Raw genomic sequence first — 24,310 nt, 5'->3', positions numbered from 1 at the left:
CTATTAATTTAGGGATTATCTACTATTTGAAGTTCTCATTTAAATTTTGGACTCTTTCATAGTTGTTGTTAGAATATATCATACCTCCTATACAATACAACCTACCAACTTAAATTAAACCAAATCTTAACCAACATAGATTAGTTAAACCTAACCAGTAACACTTTTATAATATTTTTGGTTAATCTCTTAATATAATTAGATCATATAAAACTGAACCACTCTTAAATCAACGAGCTTCATATCATTCCAGACATAAGAGAAAAAATATCCGACTCATTTACAACGTAAGCATACAAAGACCGTGTATGCTTATGCTCATTGATCTTCCAAAAACCAAATAATTGTGGCATAGACCAACATAGGCTCATGTTCGTATCACTAACTTTACTTCTATATATTTACTCTTCACCTACATCATATCACAACATACACAGTTATGCAAGAACATGATTTTTTTTTGTTCAAACAACCAAATAATGATGGCATATGGTCAGTAGATTTTTTAAATATGTTTTTTTATATATTACATTTTACGAGACTATGTGTATAAGTTTTTTTTTTGAAAAAAGGCATAACTATGTGTATAAGTTAAAAGGTAAAAGGTGTGACAAGGCAAATTATTATACTAAAAATGAAAGAAGATTAAATACAAACTAATAACAAGTACAACACAAATTATAATACTATTAAATTCTATATATATTTAATAAAATATTATATATATGTCTAATATGTATATATATATATAAATGTTACACAAAATATATATAATATTATATACACATATTATATATACCATATATTATTAATTGAAATTTGACAAATCAATTTCCGTCCTTTAGGGCGGGTCCTAATCTAGTACAAATTATTAGGTATGATTTTATATACTTAATGGTGATTGCGTGGAAGTAGGAAGCATTTTTGAATAGTATCGAGTTTTGCAAGGAATATTTTGTTTCGATTTTTGTAGGCAGAATAAATCTAATGATATCCTTATTATACTAACTAACATAACTAAGTTTTGTTTTAAACATCATAAATCTCTAAACCATATTCAGTGTTAAAAAATCGCTAAACCATAAATTCGCTTAATACGCTAAAACCATACCTTGATTAGATCGATATACAATTTTGGTCTACATAATTAATACCAATAAAGATAATGTTAATTTGACTACATTGACCGCCTGCTATTCTTAAGAAATCGTCTATATGCTCTCATTATTGTCTATCATTGTTCTTCCATGAAGAAACATTCTCTTCTAAAATATAAATTTCATGTTTTTAAAAACCTATCGTTTGATTAGTAATGGGTTATCTATTTTATGAAAGGTGAGGTGCAAGTTAACGCAGGAATATTGGTTTTGGTATGTGTAAATCTCAACGATGTAATTAAGGTATGTGATGGTTAAATATAATTAATTATATATTGTCAACCGAACGGACTGGTTAAATGATTTTATTGATGTACAAAATTAAGGGAAAATTGCCAATATAGAACAAAAAAACAAGGGTGTTGTCCCCTAGGTATAAATCCATCATATAGTTGTCCTAATGGTATAAATCTTTTCATAATCCCAAAATTAACCTTTCATTAATTGATTTAAAAAGTATATAAAAAGAGATTAATTAAATCTTAAATTAATTATAATGAAAAAGGTATTAAAAAAGCTTTTAGTAAGCAAAAAATAAAATAAAAAATAACATGAATAAAACTGTGAAATTTTTTTAATATTTTTATAAAGTTTACAAAGTTTAATTTTATTAAAATTTTATTAAAATTTTTATTAAAAATTTGGATAAAATTAAATAAATTTACAAATGTTTTAAACTTTTTATAAAAATTAAACTTTGTAAAATATTTTTTATAATGTTTAATATTTTTATTAATTTTTTTTTGTAAAGTTTTATTTTTATTTTTATAAAGTTTACAAATTTTATTTTATTATATTTTTATCAAAAACGTTTTAAACTTTTTATAAAAATAAAAAATTTGTAAAACGTTTTTAATAAATTTTATTTAATGTTTTTTATTAAAATTATTTTGTAAATTATTTTTATATTATAAAGTTTACGAATTTTATTTTTATTAAAAAAATTTTAAAAAGTTTTATTTTTGTTTTACCTTTTAAAAACATTTAAACAAAATCTCATGTTTTAACTGAACTCCAAATCGGCTAAGCTATCTTCTTCCATATCAAAATCTTCCACAACCATTCTTTTTAAATCCTCTAAGGTAGAATTTGATTCCAATAAATATAGCCTAGCCCCTTTGTCATCAGCAGCAAAAACTCATCCAGTAGTTGCACCTAAATTCCAAACACTACATGTGGTATAGATATGCATCATAGAGAAGAAGAGTTTGTGAAAAAAATCAAAAGAAAAGCTATGGAGAAACCATAGATTGATGAAGAAGAAAAATGAGAATCGTTTTTTTTTTACAAGTAAAATCGAAAATAACACGTTTTAGGAAGTTAGAATATTTTTAGGAGATTTTTAGAATATTTCCTTAACTGAAATTTTCATTAATTTTCGCAAATATCAGGTAATCTTATCCGTAGAAGGCGCCTTCTAAAAGTTTAGAACATTGACAAAAATCCAGAACACGCTTTCTACTTTTAGTAGACGGAAGAGTAAATTTTAGAAAACACATTCCGCAAAATTTAGAATACTTAATAAAAGTAGAAGATGCTTCCAGATGAAAAGTAGATAGCTTTAGGATTAGTAGAATGCGCATTCCACATTTTTAGAAAATTAGTAAATAGTAGAATGTACGTTCTAAAAATAGTAGATGAACGTGTTTATTTTAGAAATCGCTTTCTACTATACCATTTTCCGTAGAAGGCACATTCTACCTTTAGTAGAACGTATTTTCAAATTTTTATTTATCAACTTTTTGAAAGAAAAAAAAATACCAGCGTGTGTATATATGTGTTTTATTAATTGTTTATATTTTTAATATTTTTTTTTGATTCACAAAAGTATTTATTTTATTAGTTTTCAGAAATACAAAGGGTAAAAAAGAGAAAAATATGACAAAAAATGATTTATACCAAAGGGACAATACTGTTGTTTTTTTGTTCTCTATTGGCAATTTTCCCCAAAATTAATGGGTTAGTAAATGTGTAAAACTACTGTGTTTAGATTAGCGGCATGTCATTGTAATTATTTAAGAAAATTAAGGGTCAAGTTCTATTTGTACTTCAGTTTTAATAGATTAGAAGTTACAGAAAAAAAGTTAGAGAACGAAATATATGCCAAAAGCTTTGCTTCATCTCTATGGATTATGGTATATTTAAGGAAAGAAAAAGATATCACCGCGTGGGAAATGAAGAAACAGATCAGCCATGCACAAGCAGTTGCTATAATTAGATTTCTTGGGCGGTAAGGCAAACGGTTTTGTACCTCAGAAAGATTTTTAATTTAGTAAGACATTTAAAGAAGGCAATAGAATATTCTACCGCGTCTGAAACGAGTTCAATTCGTAGGAAGATTTCAAAAACAATCTTTTTGTCTTCTTTCTTCCTATTCAGTTTCTCTATTATAAATCTTCATCGTGGGTCAGACGATTTAGACAAAAACATCAACTCGACAAAGAAGAAGAAGAAACAAAAGTTTTTTCTTTCTTGTTGTTGTCTGAGAGGTTAAAGATTGTTATTTTCTTGATAGAAAATGGCATCAAACGACGCTGGAAGGCCGTTACCTAAATTTGGGGAATGGGATGTGAATGATCCGGCAACTGCGGATGGATACACGGTGATATTCAGCAAAGCCGGTGAAGATAAAAAGACGGGAAGGAGTTCGACAAAGACGGCTTCTCAGAGGAAACAAGACGGTGATAAACCAGCGGTCAAGAAATGGCTTTGTTTTACCTTTTCTTAAACTTCTTTTGTGTTGTGTCAATTGTTATCCTAAGGGAGAACTTAGCTTTGAGCCTTTGATAACTCTTGTCTTAGAACTTTTTCGTTTTGGTTTAGTCATCTGATAAAATAAACTCTTATGTTTATTTTCTTACGATGAATCAACAAAACTTGTAGTTTTTTTTTTTTTTTTTTTTTTTTTTTTTGTTCAACAAAACTTGTAGTTCTCATTTTGTAACTGAATGGAAAATTTTAGAAATACGAGAATGCGAAAGAGAATATTGATTTTGAGGTGATCACCTCCCTTATACATCCTTTTTTTCTCAGAACTTCAGATTCAAACACAATTTGTTCACCTCCCTTATAAAAATCATTTTGTTTAAACTCTGTTGATTTGGTATGCAAGTTGGTGTATCAATGCTTTGTACCGGTTTAGTGAGGAAAATGAGAAGGTGATTGAGTTTTTTTGAGGAAACCTAGAACATTAGCCTCCAAAGATTGTCGTTTTGGGGGTTTCGCCAACAAATTTGTAGAGGAAAGTGTGTTAAGGGAGACAAACCCTGAATTTGGGCCGATCATTTAATAATAGTGAGTTGCTCAAAATTTTTTTAATAATAGTGATTGTATATATAGTTGAAAAGAAGCAAAATTTTGAATTTTAGGTAAAAAGATTATGTTTACTCCTTGTGTTTGTTTCAATATAAGTGTTGTAAAGCTTTTTGAACATGAATTAAGAAAATACAAACTTTTATACAATTTATCTTAGTTATATAGAAGTATCATTAAATAAAATTAATTAACCAATTAAAAATAAAGTATTTTATAATTGGTCAGAAATTCAAATGATAATAAATTCTATTAAAATAATGTGAACATTAATTATTTTGCAACAAAATAATTGTTTATTAAACACCATTTAAATTAATGCAAAAAGCATTTTATTATGTAATACTGTTACAAGATATGAAGTCTGTAAATTATTCATAACATAAAAAACGTTTTATTATGTAAGATGAACATCAACACAATATTCATAACAAATAAATACTGCATAACTCAGCTTGTGGCGGCTAAATTTTCATATCACACAGCATTACGATCTGTCCTATTTGTTTCTACTGGATCTGACATACTCTTCATTTCTTTTTTCTTAGCCCATAAGACGAGGTACAATCCTCCCACAATAATGACTGTACCTATAATGCTGCATCAATGTTGCCAAGTCACATCAATAACGTTCTGTTACTTGAATCGATATCTCAAGAAATCAATACTAGATGAAGATTTAGTACCTCCCGGAATGTATAGGCTCTTGTAAAATAAGTGATGCAACGATGACGACGACAACAAGTCTTACAGGCCTAAACATGGACACAAATACTGGTCCATTAGCGTCCACACACCACACAATGACAGCAAATGCCATCCCGGAAATCATAATTCCCTAGAATAGGCGACAATAGTTAACCAACAAGATCGATAAAAAAAGCTTTCAAAAAAGAAGAAAAAACAAGATCGACAAAAAAGAGCGAGAGAATACAATTTAATCATGATTTTGGTTTATTTACCGAAAATATGCGGGCAAACAGTTTAATATCCCATCCTAGTCTCCATTCTTCTAAATCGGGTTTCCAAATAAGAGCCACAAAAAGAGCCATCAAGCTCCCCATCATGTTCATCAAAGCAGTGTTCCAACAAGGTCCTCCAAGTCCGTTACCTATCTTAACCTATTTCGTATATAAAAATAATCTTTATACCATTTGTATGCATTTGTCACTGTATTGATACTATTAGCATTTAGTAAGATTGGAGAATGTTAATAAAAAACAAAGCAATTTGTTAACTCTTTTGACTGATGACGATGAAAAAATAATGAAATATACTCCAGATGTTCCCTTACGTAAAATGTTTTTAGATTTTTTTTTTGGTTTTATTCTTTTTATGTAATTCAAATTATACATCTAATTTCGTTTCAAGAAAAAATTCATCATAACCTTTTTTGTTTCAGCTGAAGAATTGATTTAAATTTTAGCTAAAAACTTGAATAGAATTATAATTTCAATTCATATTACTTAAATTTATTAGTGTAAAGAGTTCAAATTCAGTAACTTATTAGTAAAAATTAATGTGTTATGCATGTGGCACATTTTGAACGGATACCTAAACAACTAGGTCTAGATGTAACACTGCATAGGATAGTTCATTACGCATCGCTTATTATCCAAAACAACAATTGGTGGGCTAATTAAGCAATATATGTAACTAATCTTTAATTTAAAACATTTTGTTTTGTTTTGAAAACTCTAGATTTTGTAAATCCTAGGTAATCTGCTATGGAATAACCAATAAATTTTAGTTACAAAAAAATAACCAATACATTTATGTCACCAGTTATCATTACTCTTTCTATTCTCTAATATAAGGGGTTTTTGAAGTTGTTGTTTATGATTTGATTTTTTCCAGTTATCCATCTAATTTATAGTCGCTAACGATTATGTAATAATTCTGATTTAGTTGAACTATAAATAATACTAGAAAATATGACAATTTAGATGAGAAAAAATGATAAATTAAAAAAAATTGAGATCATTGATGTATTTATACTAACTTTAAATGATAGTATTTAGCTAAAAAGTAAGACAACACTCTTTTTCTTTCTAAACAGGATGATTACATGCTCTAATTATATACTCCATCCATTTTAATCCATTTTACAAAGAGTGTTGTCTTGCATTTTCTATACAAAATTTTAAGTAAATTCTCATTTTAACCTCATTATTTCAATGTATTAAATGGAGATAGAAATTAAAGATACAAACAAGAATTTTTAATAGTTCTAAAATCATAATTATCTGGTGTTAAAAAATAATTTTTAACTTGTGTAAAAAACGTCAAAATAATACATTTATCAAACAAAAGAGTTATAATGAAAGAGAAATTTACCTGCAATAGAACCCAAAAGGAGTAAGAGATTACGCCTCCTAGTGCAAGAAATGCCGCAAGTATAGAAATGTTGGGAGTGGTATCACTGTGTGGCCGGCCTCCTAGATGAATACGAGACGACCAAAGATGGATCTCTTTTCCTTTGTACAATACAAAGAAAAATGTTCCACCAACTCCAAGTAGTGTCCCGATCACTTTAGCTTTTCCATATTTTGATCCAAGATGTACATGTTCCGTTCTTTGATATATATGAAAACATGTAAGTATATATTTTAATGTATATATTGATTTCCTCTTAATTTTAAAGGCAATTCATACAAACATAAGAAAAAAAAATCTTTTTAGCAACAATCATTTTAAAATGTTTGACTAATAACAAAATATTCATATCAAAATGACCAAAAAATCTTTACAATAGAAACAAGTTTAAACTCTAACTTAGAAATTGAAAAACTTTTATACCCAGTAACTAAAAATTTTGGAACTTTAAAGAGTAAACAAATCTTTTCCACAAAATGATTTGGTCTGATTTGAAATTTAATTATTAATATTATGATTATTTTTGAGAAAACTTGTTGTTTTATAATATATTTATCTGAAATCTTTACAACTCTTCAGCTTTGACTAGTTAGTTGAGTAATTTACATGATATGTTAATATATTATAGGAAGTTTAAAATACATATGTATACACACGGAAAGTGAGTAGTATGAAGTAGTTACAAGTTTTGCACTGTGAGTTGTATATATAAATATGGTTTCTGTATATATTTATACGGCATAACTTACACTTCTTTTGTTCAAAAATGATTTACACTTCTAGTCAATATATCATACATCATAATTTTATTTAACTGATAGATAAAAGTTTAGATCATTATAAGAAAATTAATATTATAAATAATAAACCCCTCTCTACTTAATATTTTTAGTTTTGTTACATCATATAACAAATATTTAACAATCTTTTTATTCAAAATAACATCTGGAGTTCTACAGCCAAAAATCTAAAAATATACAGTCTAACTAAGATCCAAAATTCACCATTATAAAAAAAAGATGCACATTTATCTGTCACAAATAGGTATGGGCACGGATCGGATATTCGGATGTTTGAAGGTATTTATGATTTACTTTGTATGTTACGAATATCTAATTTTTCGATTTGTTTTTTCTTCGGAAGAATACGGATATTCGGAAAATGGATATCCAGAAAATAAATAGATATTTGCAGATATTTATGAATACTTACGGATATCTCATCTGTTTTTTGATTAATACAAATATTCTCAAAAATTCGATGAAAATTTGTTTTGTATAATATTTTTTTGCATGATTTATAATATACAAATTAAAATAAATAGTAAATCTACATATTTTATAAATTTTTTAAACTTAGTTAACAATTATAATAACACAAAACTTAAGAAAAAGTTATAGTTGTCATAACTTTTGATGTAATACTGTTATATAAATAACAATGTGGATATAATTTGTCAAATCATATGTTAGAATAATAATTATAAAATTTAATACATTTAAAACTTTATATACATATATTTATATATTATCGGATCGGATTGGATATCTACTTTCCAAATTTTTAATATTTGTGATTTTTTCGATTTTAACGGATATTAATTTTTAGTATTTGCTTTGCTTCAAAAGTTTACGAATATCCGGAATTTTTAATCAAATCGAAATGAATAACAAATCGAATCAAATTTAACGGCTAAAATGTCCAACCCTAGTCGCAAAAACAATGCCCCCCCCAAATGGATTTAAATCTTGACACCACTGATATTTAAGATTTTATACCATTTCCATAATAATTTATTATAAGATTATTGACCCTATATTCTTTGACTAAAACTATTCTTTGACACAACTGGTATTTAAGGTTTTATACCATTTCCAGTAATAATTTATTATAAGATTATTGACCCTATATTCATTGACTAAAACTATTGATCATAAATTTTTGTGATTTACTTTATTCTTTAATTTAGTTTATTTTTTAGTTTAAAGTTCAATCACCAGAATGAAGCAAACTTTCACCAAAAAGTTACCTAGAGGTTAACTCCATAAATTTTGGTCGATTCAATTAATGTATATAGAAAGAAAATCAAACAAGTGAACTGATTAGTAAATTTTAGAATAAATTTCTTAGAAGTTGGACTGAAAGAGTTTGACTAATTAAATGCCAAGTTAGAATACACCCAAAACTATTTTTATCGTCACAATCATTCATGCACACTGCTATCGAACTTATAGAAATACATGAAAATTTAAATGTATACCGTCAAGGTTAATAAATTCAACGCGTCTTTTTAAAACTTTTGTATAGCAACTCTCAGTCAAAGTTTGAGTGATTCTGGTAATTAATAAATATTAAAACCGTTGAACAAAACAATGTAAAAATAAAGATACCAAAATTTAGTTTTTGTAAACCGCAATAACATCATAAGAATTACCTAAGTATAGCAGCCAAGACGAATACTACTAGCGGGACTAGTATGGTCGCAGTTGAAATAAACGTAGCTGTTGTCCTGGCCAAGGCCTCAGCAAATAGGATATTCGGTCCTGCCGAGCTGCATTTTCCAAGTTGATAAAATGTAAGAGAAACATGATTATTCATATTTAGCAAAAAAAAATTATTCATCTACTCGCGATACTAGATTCCACGTTATTTCATCTACTATTAATTTGAACGTTTCTACTTATTGTTGATTAGTACAATTACTGGGATGTTGGGGGTGAGTTGTTACTCATGTTTCTGAGAAACGAAAGATATCTATAGAACTCACTTTATATCCTAAATACATTATGAAATGTTGATCTACCGTACACAAGAGATCGAGTAATCTTCCAAACAAAAGGTGATCACATAAAATTGATTGCGTTACCCACCCGAATAACCCCACGAGAAATGCCAGGATAAGCAGCCTCCATGTAAACTCTGGCCTCTTGTTCCTATGTAATGACATGGATCAACAAAATTGGAATTACTAAATAAATGTTGAGTAAAAATGATTTCAGCATTGATTATACATGCATTTGTAAACAAACCTTTCGAAGATGAAGGCAAGAAGGAACATAAAAATGGTGGCGAAGATGAGACGATATGCTACAACAACTCTGACGTTCACACCATCTTCGATCACAAGTTTGAATAGAATATCTTGGCCTGCGTAACCAATTTGTACAATTATCATTGCGATTAAGGCCTTCGTTTCTCTCATCATTCCCCACACTGGAAAGGACATTTGAGAGAGAGGGAGATAGAGGGAAAGGATATTGGATGTGTTTCATACCTACAGATTATATGTATATATAGCGTTATGTTTGCACAGGGCTAAGCAATTGATGGATCTTTTTGCGAATTATTTATAATATAGGGGTCGATTGGTTACAAACTAACAAATCATGTTCCTTTCTTGGAGTTGAACACAGGTGAAAACGGCTGTACAAGTTTTTGTTTTTGTTTTCCTTTTTTTTTTTGCTTAACTTCTTTTGCTATTTTTGTTTTAACTTTTAATTCATAAAATAAGATATAAAAGTTTGTTAAACCACATAACAAACAAATAGAAAAATATATATTTTTCTTAATGAAATTATGTTATAGTATATTAATTAATTTAATAACAAATAGAAAAATATATTTTTCTTAAACAACATAACAAAAAACCTTTTTTTTTGAAACACTAACAAAAAACATTTAATAAGATTCTTTTGGTAATAGTCAGTTTCGTATTAATGTATACATTGTTTCTAATAAATATATTTTTCTTAATGAAATTATGTTATAGCATATTAATTAATTTTAAAATTCATTAACTTTATTATCTGAATTATCTTATATATATTCCTAAAATGTTTAACATATACTATGGAGTTCTTCTAAGATTTTATTTTAGATGCATCTTTATAATGCTATATAAAAATTATAATCAATTAAGAAATCTTTATCACATTAATGATTTTCTTAGTTTGTTAAAGACGTACGAAATGTTATAAGACAAATACGTATACATCGTATTGCTGAAGTACAACATATGATTGTCTACAGTAGAGATTCAAGACCCTGTAGAGATGATTTTTACAAATGTGAAGTGAGTAAATGTCATATTCACACGAGCTATAATGAATATGACATTCTAAAAATATTTCAATTTCTAAAAGTTTTTAACATCTCTTACTTATTTTTTTCTTTGTGACATGCAAAGATTGGAAGTATTAGAGAGTATACCACTACAAGAAAACGCGTCTATAACAACGACATGTTATGAAAAAATTATTTCCTCGTAAATTTATGTGGTGTTTACGACAAAGTTACGAATAAATAAATATTCGCCGTAAAGGAGTTGTAAAGTTACAACGATACCGTCTCGTCATTAACCCAATGTAATTTTACGAGGCTTTTACGTGGAAATCTCAATTCGTCGTAAACTCATTGTAAATATACGAGTGATTTACGACGAATCATGTAACCGTTACTTTTGGTGAAAACGTGCATATAATGTGGTTTAAAGTAACTAACTTCGTTGTAAAATCATTGTAAATTTACGAGTGATTTACGACGAATCATATTACTGTTTTTTTTTGGTGGAAACATGTATATACTGGGATTTAAATAAACTAACTTCGTTGTAAATTCATTGTAAATAAGATGTAAAAACAATGTAAAACCATAGTAAAGCTTTTCGTTGTAAAATCCATGTTATACCTTCACCTACCAGATACGAAAATCGTCTATATATATGATCATTTCTCAATTCAAATAACACACAAACGAAATCAAAGAAAAAAACCAGAAAAAAAGAAAAACAAATGGCTGATGGCTATAATATTTACGAGTTACGAAGTTGGATGTATTCGCATAAAGATGATTCCGGTAGAGTGACGGATGCATTTCTAAGCGGGCTAGAGACATTCATGCACCAGACGGGCTGTACACCGATCACGCAGGAAAGCGGTAAGATGTTCTGTCCTTGTCGGAAATGCAAGAATTCAAAATTTGCTCGTAGTGAAACTGTATGGAAGCACTTACTAAACAGAGGATTTACACCACAATATTATATTTGGTATCAACATGGGGAGGATTATGGTGGAAATAAAGCTAGTAGTAGTAATAATTTTGAGGATGCTGGTAATAGTGAAGAACCGAATCATTTGCATAATGAATCTAGTTATCATCAGGAGGAGCAGATGGTAGATCATGATAGGGTTCAAGACATGATTACTGATGCATTTTTAGAAACAACTACAACAATAGCTCATGAAACTGGAAATGTAGAAAAACCTAATTTGGATGCAAAAAGGTTTTATGAAATGTTAGATACTGCAAATCAACCAATCTACACTGGTTGTAGAGAATGTCTCTCTAAATTGTCTCTAGCAGCTAGGATGATGAACATTAAAACGGATCATAATTTACCTGAGAATTGCATGGATGCTTGGGCGGAGTTGTTCAAAGAGTATTTGCCAGAAGACAACATGTCAGCTGAATCTTATTATAAGATTCAGAAATTAGTTTATAGTCTTGGGTTGCCTTCGGAGATGATAGATGTTTGCATCGACAATTGCATGATCTACTGAAAGGATGATGAGAAGTTAGAAGAGTGTCAATTCTGCAAGAAACCACGATTCAAGCCACAAGGACGTGGGAGGAATAGGGTATCGTACCAAAGGATGTGGTACCTACTAATTAAAGACAGGTTAAAAAGATTATACCAATCGGAGAGGACTGCTGCATGGATGAGGTGGCATGCTGAACATGTCCAGAAGGATGGCGAGGTCGCTCACCCATCAGATGCAAGAGCGTGGAAACATTTCAACAAGGTATACCCAGATTTCGCTGAAAATATTCGGAATGTCTATCTTGGGTTATGCACCGATGGATTTAGTCAATTTGGTATGTCTGGGAGACAGTATTCTTTGTGGTCAGTTATTCTTACGCCATACAACCTGCCGCCGGACATGTGCATGAAACAAGAATTTATATTCTTGACCATATTAATCCCTGGGCCAAAGCATCCAAAACGGTCGTTGGATGTATTTCTTCAACCACTGATACAGGAGCTAAAGGAGTTGTGGTCAGAAGGGGTAAGAACTTATGATTGTTCCACGAAAACCAATTTTACGATGCGAGCAGTTCTGCTGTGGACGATAAGTGACTTTTCTGCTTATGGAATGTTGTCTGGCTGGACAACTCATGGAAGGTTATCTTGTCCATATTGTCATGGATCTACAGATGCTTTTCAACTGAAGAATAGTAGAAAGAGTTGTTGGTTTGATTGTCATCGTCGATTTCTTCCCATTGGCCATCCCTACAGAAGAAATAAGACATTATTTAGATCGAGGAGAACATTGATTATTACGGAGCTCAAGAAAGTGTGAAGAAAGGAGGAAACTGGCATGTTCCTGGAAATATACCTGATGGGTATGGGGTATCTCACAATTGGCATAAGAAAATTATATTTTGGGAGCTACCTTACTGGAAAGATCTTCTTTTACGCCACAACCTGGATTTGATGCATATAGAGAAGAACTTTTTTGACAACATCATGAATACAATACTGAACGTCCCAGGGAAGACGAAAGATAACAAAAAGTCAAGGATGGACATACCCGATATTTGCTCAAGAAGTGAGTTACATATCAAGAGCAATGGAAACGTTCCCGTTCCCGTCTTTCGTTTGTCATCAGAAGCGAAGCCAACTTTGTTTGACTGGGTTGCATCAGAAGTGAAGTTTCCTGATGGTTACGTTTCAAATCTGTCAAGATGTGTTGAACGAGGTCAAAAGTTCTCAGGAATGAAGAGTCATGATTGTCATGTGTTTATGCAATGACTAATTCCATTCGCTTTTGCTGAGCTCCTTCCAACAAATGTACATAAAGCACTTGCAGGTAAATATCAATTAATAATATACATATATATATATATATATATATATATATATTATGAAATGTTACTAATTTGGGTTATATTTGTAATATACAGCGATCGGAGCTTTCTTCAGAGACCTTAGCACACGTACGTTCAAGGAAGAAGTCATCGAACAACTTCATGAGAACATCCCGATCATAGTGTGCAACCTAGAGAAGATATTTCCTCCATCATTTTTTGACGTCATGGAACATCTAGCTGTCCACCTCCTGTATGAAGCATTACTTCGCGGATCTGTTCACAACAGATGGATGTATCCATATGAGCGCTCTATGAAACATTTGAGGGGAAAGCAAGAAATCTTGTAAAGGGGAAGGTTCGATTGTGGCTGGAAGTTTGACAGCAGAAACATTTAACTTCACATCATACTACTTTGCTTCAACAGTTCGTACGAGAAAAATAGTTCCTAGAAGATATGATGATGGTGGAGTACCGCAATCTTATGCAGAAGACGGTGTTCCTGACATTTTCTGCCAAATTGAACGGTTTGGTGGTAAACTGAGAGAAGTATGGTGGTCCAGTGACGAGGATAATCATAGTGCCCACACTTATATTCTGCTCAACTGCAAGGATGTTGTGACACGTTCTTTTGAAAGGTAAATAATATTCGTGTGTATTATATGATATGATGTTAATTAATTATATGATATGATGCATTTGTTTAATTTGCAGCTTGTTTGTATCTCAAGTTGAAGAAGCAATACCAGGAATATCCGCAACCGAGGTGGATGCAAGGAAAGATAAGCACTTTGTCAAGTGGTTAAAATGATAGGTAATATTAACATATTAAGTAATCTTTGGTACTATTATTGATAATGTAAAATTCTAACAGTGATGTATTAATTTGTAGGTTGATTATGACGATTCATATTATCCTGTATGGTTTCATGATTTGATCCAATGTCCAGTAGCAAAGGTCACCACATCATCTATGTACTTCACACGAGGTTTCACTTTTCATACATATGAGTATGTGAGACATCGGGCAACAAGCAACTACGGAATATGTATGAAAGGTGAAACAGATTTTTATGGGATCTTGCAAGAGATTACTGAAGTGAAATTTCCAGGGTTGTTGAAGCTAAAATGTGTCTTCTTCAAATGCGAATGGTTCGACCCCGTGGAGAATCGTGGTGTTCGGTTTAACAAATTTGGTGTTGTGGATATCCATTCTGGGAGAAGATATAACAAATTCGAGCCTTTCATCTTAGCTTCCCAAGCCGAACAAGTTAGCTTCCTTCCATACCCTCGCCTTCGAAGTTCTAGGATAAATTGGTTAACTGCTATCAAAATTACACCTCGTGGACGGATTGTTGCTGGAGAAGAACCACATTTGCAAGAAGAAGATGCAATCAATGAAGTTGAGTTACCTGATCAACAAACTGATGAAATTCTTTTGATCGACCCGGATAACCGTCAATATGAAGATCTTCCCGAAGATGTAACGGATGAAACACGTGAAGATGAGTTCGATAGAAGCGATGATGATCATTGTAGTGATGTTGATGAGAACTCAAACGATTCTTCATGACGTAAAATATGTAACAAATGTTGATTTTTATTAGAAGATCTTATTTTCGTATGTGTATCAAATTCTATTTTATATAATATGCATTTAAAAAAAAATAGGAGTTTGTGGTTTGAGTTGGAAAAAGAGGTTGAATGTGTAAAAGATATGATATGATATGTAAGTTTGGGGTTTAGGGATTTTGATTTTCGGGGTTTCACATATTTCGTTGTAATTTCGTTGTAAAAAAAACGCGGCCTGATACTTTCCTCGTAAAATTTAGGTTCGTCGTAACTTCGTTGTAAACCATGAATCGGAGTTTAGGGATTTGATTTGTGGTTTCATACAGGCGTTGTAAATACGTCGTAAACAAAAAAACGCGGGCCTGGTACTTTTGTCGTGATTCCTGAAAGCACGTGTCCTCGTAAATTCGTCGTAAACTAAAACACGGGCCTGGTACTTTCGTCGTAAACCCAAAAACGCGGGCCTGGTACTTTCGTCGTAAACCCAAAAACGCGGGCCTGGTATATCCCTCGTAAATTTACGATGAATTTACGAGGAATGTGTTTTCTATATATATGCAACGCCTCTGAACGAGGCTTCCTCGTTCATTCCTCACAAACCTCTCTCTCTAAGGTAACTCCTCTCTCTCTCTCTCTCTCTCTCTCTCTCTCTCTCTCTCTAGTTAGTTTTTTATAGTTAGTTTAGGTGGTTAGTATAGGGAATTAGTTTAGGGAATTAGTTTAGGTGGTTAGTATAGGGAATCTTTTTTAAAAATAATTAATTAATAGTGTTGTGATTTTTAATTATATATTTTTTTTTAAATAATGTAGATCATGGCTCCTAGGAAAAAAACACCACCGACTTATGATGAGATGTTTGGCGACGGTGTCGGGACGTCTTCTTCCGGCGGCCGAACATCTTCTGATGCCGTTCCGGACTCTCAGACATCTCAGAGAGTTTGGAGTCCACCTCCTCCACCAGCAGCTCTGCATGAGCCCATCCCAGGGGCAGATGTTCATCTAGACTTGCGGGTGCCTCCTCATGCACCATACGCAAGATATACGGTGGAGGATTTGCTTTCCCAGCCTGGACGGGAGGGTATGGACGTTTTGGACCCCGGTAGACCGTCGGATACTTATTGGTAAGTACATTTATAATTTAAAATTTTCAAATCATTTTTATATTTTTTAATTAACAAGTTGGTTCAATTTGCAAGTTTGGGGCCAACAACCGTGTTTCCCGGAGCGTTTCACAGACGATGAAGGGATACTTAGACGGAGCTTATCCAAACTAGAGCTTGACTCCAGATCACGTCAAGACCACTTGGTTTAAACAATTTGCGGTAATTTTTCAATTTTCTTTTTAATATTTAATTTTATTATTTTTATTAATTATTAATTATTAATTGTTAATTTTTAATAGTTTCATAATTTTGTTTATTTCAGCAAAGGTGGCACTGATCCTTAGGAATCACTGAAATGGTGAAGAAGGAATTCGAGGCAAAGGCGAAAACTCGCTTTACCAACACGGTCTCGGATTGGAAGGATAAGTGGGAGATCTACGGCTATGACGGGAAGCCCACTGGGGTCACCAAGGATGTATGGGATGGCCTCATCGCCTTTTGGAAGCTACCCAGCTCAATCCGGAAGGCCAACTCTTGTTCCGCTTCCCGTAGGACCAAGGATAAAGACGGGAATTTGCCTATGGTTCATACCACCGGGCAAAAGCCTCATGCCGGGATCCGTTTCGAAGCTGTAAGTTTTAGTTGTAATATTTATTTTATTAATAAATTTGAATTTCAATATTTAATATTTTATTATTGTTTTTTCTAGTTTGAGAAAACCGGAGTCATGCCATCTTTGTCCGACCTCTTCAAGATGACTCACGCCAAACCGGACGGGACTTTTGTTGATCCTGCATCCGAGAAGCTCTTCAACACTGTGGCTGCTCGGATTGATGAGCAGGAGACGCAACTCACCCAGCAGTCTCCGGATGGATTACCCGTCAAATTGACGACGGAAGAGGTCGACATGATCTTCGAGGAGGTAAAATTTAAAAGCTAGTTTAAATTAATTTTACTATTTCAACAATATTAACTATTTAATATTATTTTTTGTAGGTCGCTCCAAGAAAGAAGGACCGGACGGTGGTAATCGGTTCTGTTAACGAAGTCGCAAGGGCGACTTCGTCATACTCTTCGAGACGGGACCAAGAGACTTCTCAGATGCAGGCTCGATTGGATACCCAGCAGGAGCGTTTAGACTCTCTCGAGAACCTGTTGGATATTATGGCGATGGGGAACCCGACCATGCAGAGAGCGTTGGCGGCCAGACGAGAAGCTCTCGGGATGCAACAACGGGATCCAGTGGGAGCGGGACCGAGCGGAGCGGGAGCGAGCGGGAACGACTACTTTGATGATGTATCGCTCCCATAGTTTTTTTTTTATAATTTCGCTTTGGAAAATATTAAAACTTAAATTTTATTTATGAAATATTTATTTTCTAAACAATTGTTTTTTATTATTTAAAATTTTAATTTTTATAATTTCCAATTTTATTATTATAAATAAAAATAAAATAATAAATAAAATTAATATAATAAATAAACAAACGATGTAAATTCGTCTTAAAGTTTACAACGAATTTACATCGAAGAAATCGTAAATACGATGTAAACAATTACATCGAGTTTGCAACGATGTACATGTAAAGTCGTCGTAAATTTTACAACTAATTCACATCGAATATTTACGTGTATTTTACATCGAAATGTTTACAACTCATTTACGACGAAACTTTACGAGTTAGTTACAACGAGTGTTTACGTGGACATTACGACGAAAGCTTTCCTTCTCGTTTACGACGAAATCATTTACTCGTAAACGTTACGTGGCGTTTACGACGAATCTTCCTTTACAACGGACGATTAACAACAAAACCCTTTTCGAGGTAAATTCGTCGTAATCCCCCTTTTACAACGAATTTACAACGAAAAGCGCCCTGGTAAATAATATGTTTTCTTGCAGTGTACATGTATCCCTATTTTACATATTTGTATTTTTCTTAATATAAAGACTTCATCTTCTTGTTATAATCTTTGTTAGAAGTATCATTCTCATAGTATCTTAGGTGCTGACTGGTTTTCCCGCTACCACCCGCAAACGCAGCTTTTGCGATTCATAGCGGTTGTTGGCGTTTCGAAAAAATCATAGAAAACGCTACAAATCGCTTCAAACCGCTCCGAACCTCTTAAAATCAAAAGCTGGTTCCAGCTAGCGTTTGCGGTTGCGGGGGGTTGCGGGAGGGTAATTTTTTTTTCTTTAAAAACAAAATAAATAAAAATAATACTATAAATTTCCAATAAAATTTTTCAATTGAAATAATAGAAATTGTAAAATGTATTCATATTATATTTCAATTTATATTATAAAAATTCAAAACTAAAATATTTTCTATAAATTTTTAAAATTGAATAATATGATTTTATAAATATAAATTTTATATTTATCATATTTTATGATTTTTAATATTTTTATAATTACATAAAATGTAAATATTGTTAAATTATTATTTAACAGATGTTGCGTTTGGTAGTTTACCAGTCATAAGAGTCCCGCAAACGCAACAATTTCTAACAGCTATACCAGTCGTACAAATCTCTAGAAAACGCTTAAAACCGCAACCACCCGCACCCGTAAACTCCCGCAACCGCAACCGCAACCGCTGCGGTTACACCTAGTCGATCGAAGCACACGTCGATTGCTTTTCTGGTTCATTTTATGTTCCCCTCTCTTGTTATCCTATGTTAAAATTAAAACTATGTATAATTTTGTTTTTTTTTTTTTGTAAACTATGTATAATTTTGTTCATCGCATGTATAATCTATTTAATAAAATATTGAAAAATGTGAAAATGACTTCATCTTACCCATTGTTTACATTTATAAGAATTAGATGATGGCCTTGGATCGCTCCTTTAGACATCTTATAATGTGCACCAGCAGCACGATGCATATATGTATGTCTTGAAATATTTTATACTTCCTTTCCCTTGATATAAAACCTGGCCACCAGGACGAGTAAATGGCGGGAAAGTCTGTCTGCAGTGGTAGGACGCGGCGAATCAGGCCCGATATAGTTCCAAGGTGAAACTAGATTTTGACATGCGCCTTTAAAGCACGGAATAATTGTTTCACTTTAGAATTGTTGAGTTTTAACGTTTATAATTGAAAGTAATTTATTTTTACGTCTTATAGTGCTAATCATTTAGGATTTTGTTCAGGTCTTTTCAGGTTATTCTGTTTTTGGGTTATTTGGGTTGGAGTGTTTAGGACCCGTTTAGGAACAATACATTCTTCTGATCAGATTAGTTCGGGTGATGTCGGATTTGGATCGCGTTTATATTTTTTGTAAAACCAAATTAGAAATAATTTGAACTTGATTCATGTTTAAAGCCAAAAGTCTCGAAAAACCTTAAAAATTCGAGTTAAACCCAAAAATCCAAAAGTTGGGTAATTATAAGTTTTTGAATATGTAATTTATAAATTATGTAATTTATAATTTTTGGTTTTCGGTTCAGTTTTAGTTAATTTTCAATTATCAGATTTAGAGAAATATAAACCATTCGGGTTTTTGCAATTTTTTCTGCTTTTAGTTTCAGTTTTTTTTCCTTATTTTTTTTTGTTTCGGTTCCAATTTGATTTTCGGGTTTTGGATAATATGTTCAAGACTAACGTCTCAATATTCAAGAGTCAGATCCTTCACCGGGTGGTGATGGTGAAAACAATACTGCTCTTCTCATCTCTGGTATCCTGATCTTGTCACATGTATAGGTATAAAAAAAACAATACAAAAATAAGGTATGTAAAAAACTCACAGTTAAGTGCATAAGTTCAAATATATATCAATATAAGTAGGATACAAGAGATGAGAAGAATAAAACCTGACCTTTCAGAGCTCTGTGAGAGAAATTTCTTCTCGAAAGTTGACTTTGCATTTGTACCAGAACTTGGTTTGGAGGACAACCATCTATATTTTCGGGAAAACAAACACAGCCAGAATAAATTTCCCAGGATAAGAAACTAGGACCTCTACCAAGGATCTTTGGGATATTTAGTTGTATGCCAAAAGACCATTTCGCAAACACTGTTAACAATTTCGTTGGACACTGCTATCCCTACAGCTAAATATCCAGTTGTATAGACAAAATCTAACATAAAGATATGTGAAGAATTATGTCAGTCACATATACTTGAAATCTCTGTGTCTGAAATTTACTAGGGATAATTTGTTAAACCTATCAAATACAATTTTGAAATTAAAATTCATCAACTTTCTTTCTCTCTCTTCCATTGGTTCTCTCAGAACCCAAACATTTGTTTGGTTTCTCTCCTTCCAGAATTATTCCCAATCCATCTAACAAACCCTAATTCTTCAATTAGATGATACCAAATGGAGCATGACAAAGACCGGCCATCACCACCATTCTCTATATTCGAGATATTTTTTGCGGCTGGAGAAGAACCAGTCTGAATGAGCGCTGTATCACAAACCCTATGCAATCCGTTAAATACTAAACTGCTACTATTGTGGATATAATAAAACTTATATGTCCAAGTTTTAATGTAATCTGCTACTATTGAACACAACCTTTTACTTTTAACTAGGATAAGACCTGCGCAATGCGCATGATGAATTTTTACAATAAATATTTAAAACATATGATATTCATAAATGATATCACGTTAGCAGTCACTCAGTTTTATAAAGACTGGACATTTTGCTGTAATAACATGTTATGTTTAGGTCTGGTTTGGTTTGGTTTATTTGGGTCCAAGAGAACCTTAACCAAAGTTAACTCAGATTAATTTTGTTTGGTTTGTGTTTAGTTTGGTTTTATTTTGATTTGGTTTTTGTTTGGTTCGTTTTAATTTTGTTTTGATTGTGTTTGTTCAGTTCAGTCGAATTGATTCTTTTTAATTTAGTTGTACAGTAGTTATGTTACAAAATATAATTTATAAGAACATAAACAAATCATCATTTGACGTTAAAATATTATTTTCATATTTAAACGTAAAACTAACAATATAATCCTATAATTTTATATTATTATATTTAAATCTAATATAAATATACAATAAAAAGTTTATAAATTAGTAATGTTGGACTATGGTATTTTCTTAATTTATAGAATTATTAATTTATAAAAAAAATTCTTTATATTTTTGTATTTTAAAGCAAAATAAAATAACTTAAATTTTACTACCAAATTTAGAGTTTCTAGTATTTACAATGTTAATATTCGTTATGAGAAACAAAATATACAATAGTTATGATTGAAATCGTAAATATCAGTTATTTTGTCCAATTTATTTGTTCATGTATTTATTTTTGCTTGATAACGAAGTCAAGCCGAACACGCACCGCCACATACTAAGGGCCTGGCTGGTTTAACCGCAGCGGTTGCGTTTGCAGTTGCGGGAGTTTACGGGTGCGGGTGATTGCAGTTTCAAGCGTTTTCTAGAGATTTGTACGACTGGTACAGCGGTTAGTAATTGTTACATTTGCGGGACTCGTATGACTGGTAAACTACCAAACGCAACATCTGTTAAATAATAAATTAAAAATATTTACATTTTATATAATTATAAATATATTAAAAATTATAAAGATATAATAAATATAAAATTTATATTTATAAAATCATATTATTAAATTTTAAATATTTATAGAAAATATTTTGGTTTGAAATTTTTATAATATAAATTAAAATATAATATGTATACATTTTACAATTTCTATTATTTCAATTTAAAAATTTTATTGGATATTTTTAGTATTATTTTCATTTATTTTGTTTTTAAAGAAAAAAAATTATTCTTCCGCAACCGCCTGCAACCGCAAACGCTAGCTGGAACCAGCTTTTGATTTTAAAAGGTTCGGAGCGGTTTAAAGCGATTTGTAGCGTTTTCTATGATTGTTTCAAAACGCCAACAACCGCTGCGAACCGCAAAAGCTGCGTTTGCGGGTGGTAGCGGGGAAACCAGTCATGCAATAAGTTATCACAATTAATGGTGAAATCCTATCAAACGTGATCATATTTAACACACCCCATATATTCGATTATAATTATTTTTGTTTACACTATGGTTTGCTCAAATCTCTTCTAAGAGTGACACATAGGATTTTTCACCTCTTAAAAACTCGCCACATAGGATGGGATAGTTTTATAAATCTTACAAAAATGAGGTTCATATTTTTTAAAATTTTCCCAAATAATATATAGGGGATAATAATCCTATGTGTCAGCTACCATTGTCTATTTTTCTATTAGACTCTTGTTATATATATTATTCATATGTACACTATCAAATATCTTTAAGTATTTATTATCCGTGTTGGAAAATAAATATTGTCCATAAATTTAGATGTATGGCTAAGTTATAATTCAAATTGCCATCCTTTTTAGGAATGATATATTTGAATCATTTATATCCGGTTAAACTCCACTATACAGAAGCTAAAAATTAATATATACATCCATGCTATATTGTCATATTATCACAAAATTTGAATTCACTCATAAACACAAAATTCCGATGTCTTTGCTCATTTGCATCAAAGATACACTCAAGCTCCACAATCAAATACACATTCATTGAGAGATCTCGCTCGTCAATTCACAAGTGGTTTTCACTTGAAAGAAAACACATCCCATACTCTTTCAGTGAGAAAAAAAATTGCAAATCTAATACAAAATATTTGGCAAATCTTATTGTACGTAAATAGATTTCTAAAGATACTAATATCCCTATATAGTAAATGAGAAGTCACTTTAGTGATTTCTGGTGACGTGTCGCTCATATGTGAAGTTTCAAAAAATTGTTCTAATTTGATTGGTCGATTGTTTTTTAATTTTTATTTATTTATATTATATCTAAAAATTTAATGTAAGTCTAAAATCATTTAACATCACTTGCCATATAATCTGAAGAATATTACAAATAAAAATTTATGGCAACTAATTCTCGAAATTATAGAAAGATTAATAATGTTTTATTTATTACTTTTAATATTTATAAACTATAAAATATAATGAACGAATTTTTATATAAGATAATTATAATAGTTTTATACTATACTTGATGAATTGTATTCAAATATAATTATATAATAACTATTTTAAATATTACAAAATCCAAACGTGTTTATTAATATGATTTTTAAATTATTTATCGTTGTTTACAGAATAAATTTATAAGAATTTTAAAATAATTTATAAAATGTTATAAATTATTTATAAAAATATAAATCCTACTATATATTGATTGAGAAGTCACATAAGTGATTTTTATTACATGTCGATCATAAATGAACTCTTAAAATTGTTATAATTTGATTGACCAATGATTTTTAATTTAATTTATTATAATTATATCTAAAAGGAAAAGATAATTCAATTACCACTTTCCAAATAATATACATAATATTAGAAATAATTATTTATGGTAACTAATTGTTGAAACTATGAAAAAGTAATAATGTGATCAAACTTTTTATATATTTATAAATTACATAAAATAATAAACAAAAATGTTTATTTGAATTGATATAATGATTTTATATTCGTATAGAAAGCCTTTTATTTGTATATAAAGTATCATAATAACTATTAATGTCTAATAAATTCCATGCATGCTTTATAAATCATTTATAAAATTAATACATTTATAAAATTATTTATATTGGCTTGTCAGATGTTTAAGCTTATATATTAATTTATAAAATGTATTTTGAAAATTTATGTTATGAAATTGCCTAAAATACCATTTTTATAGTACTACTTTTCATGTTTACATTAACCACTTTTACCACCACTTTTAATGAAGGGTTTAGATTTGAAGGTTTAGGATTTAGGGTTTAGATTTGATGGTTTAGGGTTTAGGGTATATAGTTTAGGGTTTAGAGTTGAGGATCTAGGGTTTAGAGTTGAGGTTTTAGGGTTTAGGGTGTTGAATTTAGGGTATAGAGTTTAGGGTTTAGAGTTGA

At 30.8% G+C, this 24,310-nt stretch overlaps 2 protein-coding genes across 2 annotated transcripts; one reads left to right on the top strand and one right to left on the bottom strand.

Annotated features, from left to right (window-relative positions):
- The first annotated feature begins 3,316 nt into the window (after nt 1-3,316).
- On the top strand, nt 3,317-4,044 carry LOC108810401 (protein NOI4-like). The gene has a single exon (XM_018582513.2). The coding sequence runs from the start codon at nt 3,676-3,678 to the stop codon at nt 3,883-3,885; it is 210 nt and encodes a 69-aa protein (XP_018438015.1). The 5' UTR covers nt 3,317-3,675; the 3' UTR covers nt 3,886-4,044.
- A 902-nt stretch (nt 4,045-4,946) lies between these two features.
- LOC108808211 (WAT1-related protein At1g68170-like) lies at nt 4,947-10,020 on the bottom strand. Its single transcript, XM_056987128.1, has 5 exons — nt 9,875-10,020; nt 9,712-9,778; nt 5,432-5,590; nt 5,156-5,307; nt 4,947-5,067 (listed from the first exon to the last, which is right to left on the bottom strand). The coding sequence occupies exons 1-5, from the start codon at nt 10,018-10,020 to the stop codon at nt 4,947-4,949; spliced, it is 645 nt and encodes a 214-aa protein (XP_056843108.1).
- Nucleotides 10,021-24,310: the final 14,290 nt, after the last annotated feature.

This window comes from Raphanus sativus, chromosome 6 (genome assembly GCF_000801105.2).
Source record: "Raphanus sativus cultivar WK10039 chromosome 6, ASM80110v3, whole genome shotgun sequence".
NCBI classification, from domain to species: Eukaryota; Viridiplantae; Streptophyta; class Magnoliopsida; order Brassicales; family Brassicaceae; genus Raphanus; species Raphanus sativus.
This window is presented reverse-complemented; position numbering and strand designations above follow the sequence as displayed.